General features: G+C 41.6%; 1 protein-coding gene across 1 annotated transcript; it reads left to right on the top strand.

Annotated features, from left to right (window-relative positions):
- The first annotated feature begins 266 nt into the window (after window positions 1–266).
- On the top strand, window positions 267–7896 carry LOC306779747 (protein sel-1 homolog 3). The gene is made up of 23 exons (XM_079271744.1): window positions 267–356; window positions 460–934; window positions 1167–1293; window positions 1401–1522; window positions 1617–1732; window positions 1820–1881; window positions 1960–2092; window positions 2173–2308; window positions 2418–2555; window positions 2881–3086; window positions 3206–3385; window positions 3862–3981; window positions 4140–4280; window positions 4399–4461; window positions 4607–4780; window positions 4878–5005; window positions 5103–5186; window positions 5276–5366; window positions 5457–5544; window positions 5641–5750; window positions 5863–5990; window positions 6095–6197; window positions 7105–7896. Exons 1-23 carry the CDS (start codon window positions 312–314, stop codon window positions 7192–7194), a joined length of 3060 nt encoding a protein of 1019 aa, XP_079127870.1. The 5' UTR covers window positions 267–311; the 3' UTR covers window positions 7195–7896.
- The last annotated feature ends 5502 nt before the right edge of the window (window positions 7897–13398 follow it).

The following is a 13398-nucleotide window of genomic DNA, read 5'->3' as shown; positions in this document are numbered from 1 at the left end:
AAGATGTCAGTGTACTTAACAAGTTTGCCCCCGGAACAAAGAACCAGAGTTCAGACGCAAGTGCAGATTCAGCATTGCAGGTGACTGAAAACAGTTTACCTTGTGTTAGTATGCAACCCAATTCTCAAAGCTCCACCCTAACTGCGCTGTGTGTGTAGCAAACAGGGTTTGGCCATGTGCTGTCAAATATTGACTTAAGCTTCAGCATCAGTAAGGTGGAGCAGGATGAATTCCGGATCTTGGGGCTTCTGGTTTTCTTCGCAGCTCGGACATCATTAATGGAGAGATTAATGAAAACACTTTTATGAATCATGGGTTTCCACAAATACATCTGCGTGTTTGCTCTCAGTATGCAGGTAAGGAGCAGGTTTTCCTTCATGACCTGTGACACACTGGTCACTTTTGCTTTTAACAGATTTAATTATTAACAAGCACCTGCGTGTCTTCTGCCTCGCACAGATCGTCTGGGCTTTAGACGAGGTGACGCTCCTGAATCCTCCGGAGGAGCCTCTGCCGGATCATCTTTTGGAAATACTCTACGCTTGTGCCGAACCTGCCACGGTACAGCTGGACTGTGTTGTGTCTTTTGAAACTGGCATCACTTCGACACTCCTGCTGAGACAGTGGGGCTGCGTCCCCGGCCACCCTAAAGTAAAGACCCTGCAGCTGAACCTGCCGGATTGGTTGGTGTATCGAGCTGATGGGATTATTCCAGACTCCCAGGGGGTGCTGAGTTGCATCCTTCTGGCGTCAGTCAGATACAGTGGATTTGATGACACTGAGAGCTCTGTGGTAGCCCGGGATGAGGCAACCTTGTGGCCTAAACCTTTTTTTAGTCGACCTGTAAAACGGCATCAACTGTGCATTTCCTGGAGTACAGAAATGCTGCAATTAACTCAACTCTTTTCAAAGAAGCAATGTACTTTGGAGCAAGGTAAGGTTTGAGGAGTGAGCTTAAAGCTGCAGCAAACTGCACATGTGGACAAAGATGAACTAAAGTCAATGCCAAATTGTGTCTGTCAAAATGTAAGAATCAGATATACAGATGAATGATTTTAGGAAATGTTATGCCATAGTGTACTGGTCTCGAAAGGATGATTGTGTTTTTAGATGATGAGTATGGAGGATGAGTAGTAGTCTCAACCAAAAAACGCCGTGTCATTCAGAAACGGTGCATTTCCTGTCTTCGATGTATGGCTCGACTGGAGAAATGTTTGGTATCACAAAGACACTAAACCCTTACAGCGCTGAGTTCCTGGAGTATTTGCGCGTTAAAACCATCTCTTCCCCATGGTAAGACAACAACGGTGACACCACATACAGCCCAGCTTTCTATTCTGCTAATGCAGATATTATTTGGGGACAGTTAACCAAGCGTGCTTTGTATTTTCTTTTGCCAGGTGTATGTTCTCCATGTGGATATTTGTCACCAGACATTGCGAGGAAAAGCTGTGTGGTTTGCTCTACCATATAGACTCCCATAATAACTATGTCACACCGACACTGTTCCTCAAAAACTCAGGTAATATTCTTCACTCACGTCTCAGATATTCTCATCATGCATGCACAGTGTCCTTCTCTGGACTTACACACACACGCACACACTGCATGTGCAGGTCAGCTATACATCCAGATGGATGGAGAGTCCGAGGGAGACTCTGCATTTACCCCTGCATTCAAGGTGCCTCTAAGTGAGTGGTGCCAAATCAGTGTGAGGCTGCGCGGTAGAATGGTGAGTGGTCTCTCCTTGACACAAGATGTCCTCTCTGTGTGTGATCATGAAAAATAAAGTGGTCGTTGTCATGTTTGTGCGTCTCAGGTGACTGTCTCCATGGCGTGCGTGAATAAGGAGCAGAGAACGGTCCATTCAATAGTACAAATGTAAGTCGACCTCAGACATGACAAATTACACACCATTAACAACAGGAACTAAAGAAATATCTGCGTTGTGTCTTACAGGTTGGAGCATATCGTCGTGCTGGATGACACTGAGGGATATTTTGTGATCGGTGGAGGGAAATACATAAGAGGTGTGGAAGGTTATTTTGGGCCGGTGGTTTACTACCGCAACCGAATACCATCCCACAGCATGGTGAGGTCCTGCACCTGCCCAGAGTGAATGTCCATGTTGACTACTCTCTGTCGGAGTCTGATCGTTTTCCTCTTCTCCAGGATGACGTTGTTGTTCCAGATGTTATCAGGACTGTGAACCTGACAGGCTGGCTGCATACCTGTCAAGCATTCCGTCTGGAGATGGATGTTAAAATCAGGGGCTATTCTCTCCAGGCCCAACAGGGGACAGAGTCTGGTAGGAGGCATTTATAGCCACTAGATGGTGCTAGAGCTACTGTGTCTGAAATACTCTCTGCAGAGCCCCTGAGTGTGTAAAGAAACTGTCAATGATGTGTTGTTTTCAGACACTTGTTTCGATGCGTTCCATGAGTGGATGGTGAAGGACAGACGGCCATCAAAGACACAGTGTGAGCTGTGGGAGACGACTGTCCCGCATAGGAGACAAGCTGCAAAACTGGCCAGGTTTTTGGTTTTCAAACATGGTGAGAGATACACTGCACACAAATGGATTTGTCTTTGCGATGGTACAATATATGAAGGTGATGGCGACAACAATTCACTTTGCGTATTAAGCTGTTTGAATTGAAACATGAGCGCTACAACACTGCCATAAATTACAGGATATTGATGATTCAACACATCTGTTGGGTTTGAACAAAGTTTGGCAGCACAGCACGAGTTTGTAATGACTGACCCTTTCGCTTCTCATGGGGCTGAGTCAACATTATTTCCTGCTTATCATTCACTGATGATATCACGTCTCATTCCACACACACCACTGAAATCAGTTCAATTCCTGACTGGCAGGAGAAAGGCGAGCTAGCCTGCCAGCTGTGGGCAGAGCCCTGTACTCCTTATCGCTGCATAGGCTGAGCAGAGCGAGCAACACTGGAGTGGTCAGCAGAATATTGCCACTGCTGCTCCAAGCCGGCTGCTTAGCTGATAACCGAGCTCTGCACATGTCGTCAGTGCTCTACAGTGCTGGCCTGGGAGTCGAGGAACAGCCCTATAAGGTGTGTAGGTGTGTGTGTGTGTGTGTGTTACTGCGTCAGCTATAGTAGAACTCTGCCTGGGGTGGACACATTTTAAAAAAAAATTTGAATATCCTCTCATGCCCTTGTGTTTGGTGCAGGCTTGGCTCCTGGCCCTGCTGGCAGCCCAGAAGGATGAGCGATTAGCACTCCTGCATCTCGGGCACCTGCACCACCAGGGTCTCCATGGCCTCCCCGCAGACCCGGACTTGGCCTACGCCTATTATGCAAACATAGCTCAACAGACAACTCTAGACCGTCACAATCCCACACCACAGCAGGTAATGCATGTGTTTGTGACTGCATGCTTAGCTGTGCTCGTTTTTGCAGGTCTTGTTTGATCCAAAAGTACTGCGCGTTGTACCTTTTTTACATGTCCGTCACTTTTCTGTGTGAGTCAATATTAACAGTTTCTTTCCGAATACACATCATTAATAAAGGCATAATTTAAATGATCATACAAATGAAACGTGAAGAATCTGACACAAAATAACATCGTTATGTAATATAGCATACAGCAATTGTAACGCAGGGGCTGGGAGGACACTGTTATTACAATCGTATGAGCTGATATGTGATATGTTGATACATTTTCTGCTCTCCTTATTGTGGCCATAGTTTCCAGATTTCAATCATCAACACGTTGATCTTTGTCAGCTGCATGTCTGGACTCTTTGTCACTGTTTTAGAAAGGAAAATAAACGAAAACCCTTTAAAAAATGTTGTGTTTTCTCTCTCCTCTTTCTTTTTCTTTTAGACATTTGTTGAGGCCCTTTACCTGAACAATGATGAGGTGTTGAATCTCCAGACCAGGGAAGACCATCATATCTTCCAATGGCTGAAACTGCAGGCAGGCAGGGGAGCAGCTGACGCCGAGGTATAGCCTGTTCTGTCATCTCTGCTTTTTAAGCTGAAAGTACACAGAAAGTCAGATAAAAACAAATGCGATAAGAGGATGAAAGGGGGCCACTCGCACAAGGTGAGGATGTTTTTTCTTGAACATTTTTTAGCAATAATTCAACAACTGTTTTCCAGCAAGCTGTTGCCCGCATGCTGTTCTGGGGTCAGCAGGGAGTGTCTCCAGACATCCAGAAGGCTGTGAGACACTACGAAAGGGGAGCGGTCCAGTGGGGGGACCCAGTGTCAATGTATGACTATGGCATAGTCCTGCTACAGGTGGGAACTGCAATGAGAAACATGACAATGTGTATTTTAACCGACTGAAATACTTTCTATTGAGTTTTATCATTTAGTATTGGCTCTTATTATTAAATATGAATTGGTTTCTGTGTAGGGGCAAGGGGTTGAAAAGGACATTCCAAAAGCTCTCACTTTCCTGAAGAAAGCAATGGACCAGGTTTTGTATGATTAAATGTTAATTGCATCGTTATTACTCATTTCGTTTTTACTCTGTAACTTATTCTCAGCAGGAATAAACCATTCAAAAACCCATTCAAAGTTGTCACTCCTAATCTGACTTCTTACACTATTCTGTCCCGCAGGACTTTGTTCCTGCAATCAGTGCCCTGGCCTGGTACTATGAGCGCTTTGAGCAAGACTACGAGCAGGCGGTGCAGCTGTGGGAGCGGGCGGACCTCCTGGAGTCATCAGACGCTGCTTTGAATCTCGGTATCATGTACTCACAGGGCTTGTATCCAGGAAAAGCTGCAGACCAGGTTAGCCCAAGTATGAATGCTTTGTGTGACCTTCTACTAGCATGCTTACAGACTAAAAGGCTGATATGAGGAGGTTAATCATCCGTCCTTCCTGCAGTGTATGGCCTATCGGTACTATCAGAAGTCTGCAGAGAGAGGCCACATCAGGGCAGTGATTCTCCTCACCGGCATCTGGATCACTGGGCTACCTGGATGCGTCAACAGACGTCCATCAGATGCACTTTTGTTAGCCACTGGCCCTCTTATTTATTAATTTCACTGCACAAACATGATTTGTCCTGGCAGTATGTCGTGACTGAGGTGTCCTTTTAACTGACTGCAGGTGGGCAAAGTGGGTAGCTGAGCACAACGGATACCTGGGCAGCATCTTGCGGAAGGCCTTGGATTCATATCTCAAGAGTGACATGTAATCTTTTTCTCCATTCACACCTGGCACGATCCTGATCAGGCCACTTGATTTCAGTCGTCCGCATTAACGGTCTAGCTTTTCCACAGGTTCAACTCACTGTTATATTACATGATGGCTGCTGAGTCCGGGTACTCACCTGCCCAATTTAATGTGGCATATCTATGTGAACAACATATGGTGAGTTATCCCCTATAAGCTACAGTGTCATGGTTTTATTTATTCTTGTCATGAAAAAAACCAACATTTTTTTACTCTGTATGTCCTTAGTTCGATTTTCTGGATCCTTCTTTTGCATCAAACTGTATGTGGAGATATTACAACCTTACACTCCAAAGTCAAAATCCTGACATCTATGGTGAATTACTATTCTTTGAGGATTCAGTTTTTGGAAACTTGAACGGTAACATTCATACTTAAAATGCTTCTTTTTTGTTTTTACCTCTAACTCCAGCCTTGATTAGGATGGGTGACCTGTTGTATGAAGGGCAAAGAGACAGGCAGAAAGACTTGTTTTCTGCAGCAGCGATGTACACGCTGGCAGCACTGAGGGACGAGCCACAGGTCTGCTTCTTTGAAATAGATTTTCTGGCAATGTTTGTGTGTATTTTTTTTTCCAAGTCTGTTTCCATTCAAGATGGAGCGTGTGTGTGTGAGCCATACTGTTCTTCCACAGGGATGGTACAGCCTTGGCCTCCTTGCCGAGGAGGGTTACAGGCTGCCGCTGTCAGTATTGATTGACCTCGGCCTTTCAGAGCTGTACCTGGCAGACAACAGTTTGCTCCTAAGCACTTTGTACAAAAGGTGTGTTTGAACTGTATGTGTTTATACACCAGTTTTGTAAGTGCAGTTTGCCATTTTTTTATGTAAATCTGGAAGAAAAAGAATTCTTTATTTTCTTCCCAAAGATGCAGAGACTCAGAGGATACAGATTCATACTTGCCTTGCAGCCTCGCCCTCTTCAAAGTGTATCTTCGATCGTTCCAAAAGGACTATAGTGCTGCTATTAAGGTTAGTGTGATATCCTCAAGATACATTTGAAAGACTCATCTTAGTATTGGTCTTTGGTTGGGTATTTGCACATGCAGTTAGGTTTTTAATAAAAAGATCCATATGAATAAAAGTACTTTGCTGATTATTGTTATTCTCATCATATATTCATCTAGTGCAGTGTTTCTCTAGCTTTTTATCTGGGCACCAGATTTTATCTTGAATAGGTAAGCCAGCCATTTTCAAAGAGATATATGTTTGATGAATCACAGCTTAGTTTTATGCACGTTATTAAAAAAGTATATGCAAATATATACATACAAATACTTTATACATGGGACAAAATAGATGAATTCAGAAGGAGTTACCGGTAACAGGCCATTTCATTTCCTCTCATCAGGAAAACAAACAAAGTCAATTATCAGCACAATACAGATGTTCAGGCTTCCTCATATAGCTCAAAGGTGCACTCCAGATATAAATTTTCAATAAAATAAATTCTGCTCATTTACTTGATCCAGTACAGACAAGTTTGGTTGAAATACATGCAGTCATTTTTTTGTCTATCGAGTCATTTTGTAGCTGCTCACTAATATATTATGTTTCCTTTTTCATACAACGTACAGTTAGATACTTTAGTTCACAACAATGCACCCAATTTCATAACCTAAACAACATAATCTTAAAGAAATGAGTCACTTGTTACTATCGCTGTTCAGATAATAATAATAAGTTCAATAGCACAATGTTTCCCTGTGAAATGTGGTAGAAATATAAAGAAGCATACAATTGAAATGTTCAAGTAAAGCAGCTGAAAATTGTACTTAAATACAGAACTTGTGTAAATGTACATACTTGCTCTCCAGCACTGGCCAAAGTACAGCACCATTATTGTGATGTCAAAATTGAGTCATGTTATTTCCCACAGTTCTCCACTGCTGTCGCCGTGGTTGCAGCTCCAGCGGCATTCTTAATCATCCTTGGCGTGCTGAGGAGACACGTCCCGTCTCCCAACTAGAGGATTCTTCATGGGATCGTCAGTGCAACAAATTCAGGGACTAAACCAAGTCAACCTGCACGGCAACAACATCAACACATGTCGTGCTGGTTTACACATGTTAACTATGGGATCACTGTAAAGAACAAATGTGAATGGTGTTACGTCTGGAGAGTTTTGGGTTTGGGAGTTTCTTACTGTTTAACGCACATATTGATTTTTTTGTGAAACGAATGCTTGGTTGAACAATAAAGAGTCTGAATAGGGAACACTACATTTGCAGGTTGTTTCAAGAGACTTCTGGTGGAAGTTGTTCTTGGACCTCCTTTTGTCTCCCAGTGTGATGATTCCTTTACTCCGTGGATGACTCTTACACAATTCAAATCATTGATGCCCAGGTGCAGCCTCAGGTTTCCTGTTTTCAATCACTTTTGTCAGGACAGATTTCCAACTGTTTTAAAGGTCAACATTCAATCTTATAGAAGAATAAAGAGAGTTATTCATAATAACATCACAGCTACAAGTCTTCAAACCTGGCAGGCAATAAGAGAGTTAGATGGTTGTTCAAAAATAGTGTCTTTCCTGCCTTCAATACACTGATTATGCTCCGACCTGCTCCGATAGAGGATTTAAGGTATAGCGCAAGATAGGGACACTTCTTTCTTTGGTCTTCAGAAGTCAGATGTTTAGTCGTTGTTGCTTTTTATTGTTGCCTATGTGTTGACCAGCATAATAAATATATTGTTCAAAAAAATCTGTCTTTTATTATGTATAATTTGCACACATCACACTGCTGCTCATCAAGAATGGAAACCAAAATCAAGCGAGCAATTACGGACACTTCTCATGAGACCAAATCCATTCAACACTCAACATCTCATTAACACAGGCAAACAAGTGTAATTGCTTTGCCTCTGTTTGTTGAAATGATTCACATTTTGTTGGGGCTTATGGTTGCGAGGATGGGATAAAAATAGAAATTTGTACTTGTTGAAAATAAATAGAGAAATAGCGGCATCAGGGCCATTAATCTGAGCTGAATATGGACTGATGTTTTTTCAAGTTGTTGTTTGGATACATTTCAAGAGGTTAAATGATCTTAATTATAAAATACACATGGCAGATGGGTGCACATTGTGTGCCTAATATCCCCACTAAAACAAATGTACCAGAAGTTCTCAAAAACAGCCCACATAATTAATAAACGTGCAGAGGAATTGTTTGCAGGTCCATTCTTTTTTAGCGTAGGTGTCTTGTCTGTCCTGACCATCTTTTTGTTCCTAAATCCTGACAAATCATTTTACAGATATGGCTCCATTTCTTTTTTGTAAATTTGGTGGTCAACATTCTCCAACTAAACACACATGGTGTGTTTTTGTCATGCAATTGCCATGGTAGAGCATTACGGCTATACTGTCAGGAGTAACACAAGCTGACATTTTGAGAATAAAGTCAATGTAATAGGTGTACATTAGATATTCCAGGAATCAAGTCTACCCAGTCCAATTGCATACACCATTTTATTATATTGTTCTTGTATCACCGTGAATTTATCCTATAATATCATGAGCTCAATCTTGTAATATTATTCTTATAATATTGTGACGTTTTATTCAGAAATACTTTGACTTGATTTTTTCCCGATACTGGCCCTGACACTCCATCACAGATTCCGTTTAAATTTGAAGAGCTTTTAAACAGATACGTTTAAACATTTTCTGAAATATTGAGTGTCAATAAATACTTCAGAAATAGATCAACAAATGTCAATCATTTAAAAACATTTTTTCACTTTATTATTGGTGTCTGGTTTTTGAGGAGGGGTTAGTGGGTTGATGGGAAATGATTATTGACGTCAGTATGTCAACACTCCTGGCCGCGTGCTTCTTATGACCCGGTCCTAATTAACAGAGCGCGAGGCAGTGGTAAGGTTTCTACGTCAATTTAGCGTTACCTCGAACATTTAAACTCAGTTGGACCCGAAATATTTCAACCATCAAGAAGACAAGTTGAAAAGTAAGTAAACAAACGGTAAGATGCACTTATCTAACTTGACTCGCGCGTTTTGCATGAGAGGTGTGCAGACTTTGCAAGAGAAACAGCACAGGTGTAGCTAATGTCATGCCGTGATTGCAAGCAGGTGTGTTGGTTGTTGGGCTCGTGTTGCTGCTGATATCAATGTATCCAAGCTGTAAATCGTACAGTGGGTGCTTCTCTGAGGCTCAAACTGAAGTGAAATCATTTTGTAACTCGGCACTATTTCCTCTAAAATCTAATCTGAAATTAGACAAATTGTCTGATGAATGTGATGTGAAGTTTGCTCATGAATGAGATTTTAAAGGGCTTTAATTTTGAAATGCTACATCAGAATGTCCTGGTTCTGTCTGAGTGGCACCTTGAGGTGGTCTGCTATTAAAGCTAAGGATTCTTCTCAGGACGAGGCCCGACACATTTCGAGTTGTTGGTGCTTTTAAGCTAATTCTCCTAAATACGTATAAGTCACATGTCCTTGATTTACCCCTTTAGTTTCCAGGTTTTTTGGCAGACAATGCTCCCTCTGGAATAAACTTCATGAGAAGTAGGAATGGTGTTTGATAATTAACTATCCCTGGTTTCCAGCTGTGTGTTAGATTGCTGTTGAAAGTCAATTTTCATTCTATCATCCATCAATCATTTGTCGTCTATTCTCAGCATGGCTTTTTTTTGCAAACTAGATTCAGAGGTCTTTTTTTTTTTTTTTTTTTTGAAGATACCATTAATTCCTTAAATAATAATGTTTTCAGAAGAAATAGGTCAACCTTTTGCTGTGGTGGTTGTGTCTTACAGTAGTTTATAGCGATGTGTTAAACATGTCGGTAGGATGAGGGTTAAGCACACAAATCCACGTGAGCAGAATGGAGAGAGCTCACATCATGGGGTGCACAATGCCACTGAGCATTACGATGTTGACTGTTTAATTCAGGGTTGACTATACAGTGACTATAATAATAACTGGTGTCGACATGTTGTCACACGGTGTTGTTGTTTTTTTATTTTAAGAAGGTTCAGTGAATTCAAAGGCGACGTTGGCATATGACTAATGCACCTTTTGGACAGCAGGCTGTAGATTCTTCCCTGCCCTGTGTTGTTGCCACTATTCTGCTAGCGGCATTTGGCATCATCCATTGTGTTTTTCCATGATAGTTTTGTTATCCTGCATCTTATTGTGAATTGTATATGTGTTCTAATGCTTTGTGCATTGAAAGGCTGTAAGATAACAAATCCCTCATAGATTGTGATTTAAGTGCCCGGCAGCCCAACTTGTGATCAAAGCTAAAATGCGGACAAATGAATAGAAAAGGAAACCGTAGCACTAAAGGGAATGTGGAATCAAATTAGTTTAACTCTGTGATTTTTACTCGGTGCACATTGGCTTTTAAGAATGCAGCTCCTGACAATCTGCATTCTCAAAGCAATCTGTCTCTCTTTTCCTCTTTCTTCTCATTCACATCCATTGGCTTTCCTCTCCCGTTTCTCTTTTTTCCCTTTTTCCCCTCATTTTCCCTCCCTCTGTCTTTGCAGATGGGCTGCTTGGCCACTGAAAGGGGAGAGAGCTGTGCCAGTTGTGAGCGTACAGCGGAGGCAAAGAGAAGAAAGTCAGTCAGCTGGACTCGGTGGTGGGAAACACAGCAGAGCCACAACACGGAGGTGCCGACACAGGACAGGTACTACGTGTGTGTGTGTGTGTCTTTGGGGGATGGGGGCGTAAAGTAGTCCTCTGAAGGACTATATTATGAGTCCTCAGGATATGTTACTAAAAGAACGAGAGCCTTTCACTGCAGCACTGAAGACTTGCAGTATATTTTAGGCTGTCCTCTTCTGAGACTTAATATTTGTTTAACATATTTCAAAAGTTAGTTAAGAATGTGTTTGACAGCTCTCTTCGTTGTTTAAAGTGAAATCTGTATGCACCTGTATTAAGTTTAATCAGCGCTTGTTACATTAATGACATATCTATGTTTAACAATGTTTTCTTCTGAATATTTCCAAGTGAATGGTTAAATGTTTTTAAGCTGTGATGTTTTTTAACTCAGATAATCCTAATTTCTGCCAAAAAGGATAAAAATAGTCTTTACCATTCATTTTACGAGACATTTTATTCGGCAGAGGATGAGTACATGATGCAGAATGTATGCTCTTGGTTCAATGTTTTTGGCAGTTGTACATGAGTTAATTAAATGTGATTGTGTGTCTTGGATGTAAAAACACAGCACAATCAGCGCTAGCTGTAAAGGTAACACCGTGTCTACACCGGAGGTGTCGTGTGAGCAGCCCGTTAGCAGAGCAGCAGCTTCAGTCCTCTAAAGATGCGTCCAGGGCACATTATTACGTGTAGGTCACCCACGTTTGGCAGCGCTCAGAGCTTTGGGTCGTGTTCACGCACTTATAGTGTGAGGTGGTGGGCGGCCGATAAACAGCTGTAAGGTTTTAAAATAGCAACTTTTCTGTTAGACATAGGTTTGACAGACGCAGACACGCTGTAACTTAATAGTGACATGAATCAACACCGATTGTCCAGCTTTAAAATAAGTCATTGTGGTCACAGTCCATATTGCTAAAACACCACTTTTTGGAAGCCGGTTAATATTTACTTGATATTGCAATATATTTTTTACAGCTTTATCACCCATCATGTGGGTAGGAGGATATGTTTTACATATAGTATCCGACCCACTAACATTCTTTTCAGCAAACATTTTCCACGTGGTTTGAAGAAATGATACATTTTAAGTTTTCTGTGTCGTCTACTTTCAGTATTCTGTTGGCTGATTCTTTTGGCTCTGGCACAGTTTCCCGCCTATGAAGCACTGATTGGCTCTGTAGTTTTCTAACCATTAAACAATGGCCAATGAACACAGAAAAGTAAGACACATCCTGAGATATGCAAGTATCACTTATTGCAACAACCATACATGCAGTACATAATCTCAATCAGACACAGGTTTTGATGTTTAGACTGCAGAGTCTGATCGTTATAGTATATCGATTTGAGGTTTTAATGCTATTACATGTTTAATACCAATTAATTCACCATTGTTGACTGGTGGCAGTTTGCTGCTGTACTGTAGACTAAGAACTCACAGATGAGATGTAATGGTTGGTGATCAAACATAATTCCTGTTGTTAGCATGGTGTTTTTTTTGTATTTGGAGGCACAACAAATTGTTTTTATCTACATTACCAATAATGCAATGGTGCCAAACAATTCATTTCTTTCATGGGTGTCCAGATGTGAATATAGATGAGTGTGTGAAAAGTGCAGGCCTATTCATTTCCTCCTTTCTTGGAAGCCTGCTGTGAAGTGTCGGGGTGAATGATAGCACGAAGTGAACTTCACCACGCGGTGCGCATCAGTTATTGCTGTGACAGGGCGGAGCTTTTCACACACTCCAGATTTATTCTTCATGTCATTTGGTTTTAGATTTTTGCCAAACTACCCTCACTCATGGGCCAAGTGGCCAAGCCTTAAGGTAACCTTATTATGTCCAAATATTAAAGATCTGTGTAAAGTCTCATGTGCCACTGATGAATCTCAACTGTTTTGATGTTATATTGTTCTACATTTGTTCTTGTTGCGTTACAGTTTATTTGCTTGAATGTTGTAAGAAATAATACGTCATTAAATGTCATCGCCATACAATACATTTTCCTCTTGAATTTACAGAATCTGCTAAGTTGTTAGTGAATGATTTTTGTATTAACTTTGGCCAGGGAGTAATATTTAGTGCTGAACATCTGGTGAATTTTATATCTGCCAGATGATTTATCTTTCCTAACGGGCCTCATGAGCCCAGTAGTCTACATATTTCACATCATATGTTTAATGATGCTCCCCCCCCCCTCCCCCAACTACATCAAGAAATGTGCAAGTCAAGTGGAATTGTTTGTTAATATTTTAATAGCTTATTTCTGCATGTATACATGTTTCCTCCCCAGCATCCAGTGCCATGGCCACAAGGAGCCAGAGCCGTGTGGGATTCAGAGCACTCCCAGTGGGTGTGCCTTCTTTCACCCTCCAGCTCCTTCTCATCATCTGTAGATGCTCACTTGATGCCCAGGCTCAAGGTAAGAATGTTTCCTGTTGTGTTTCTTCTTGGCCTGGTTGCAAGACAAAGAGGATGCACAAGGGAGAGGGTTAATACCACTAGTGTTCTTTTTTGCTCCCACAACAACCGGAAAACAATA

This window comes from Melanostigma gelatinosum (assembly GCF_949748355.1).
Source record: "Melanostigma gelatinosum genome assembly, chromosome: 7".
Lineage (NCBI taxonomy): Eukaryota > Metazoa > Chordata > Actinopteri > Perciformes > Zoarcidae > Melanostigma > Melanostigma gelatinosum.
Note: the sequence above shows the minus strand (reverse complement) of the source record. Positions and strands in the feature narration are given on the sequence as shown.

Bases quoted from the DNA above. Each gene is read 5' to 3' on its own strand.
- LOC306779747 (XM_079271744.1), top strand. From the start codon at position 312: ATGGGTTTCCACAAATACATCTGCGTGTTTGCTCTCAGTATGCAG. The intron at 935-1,166 runs GTAAGGTTTGAG...CGTGTCATTCAG, and splicing joins GCAATGTACTTTGGAGCAAG to AAACGGTGCATTTCCTGTCT. The intron at 2,309-2,417 runs GTAGGAGGCATT...TGTTGTTTTCAG, and splicing joins CCAACAGGGGACAGAGTCTG to ACACTTGTTTCGATGCGTTC.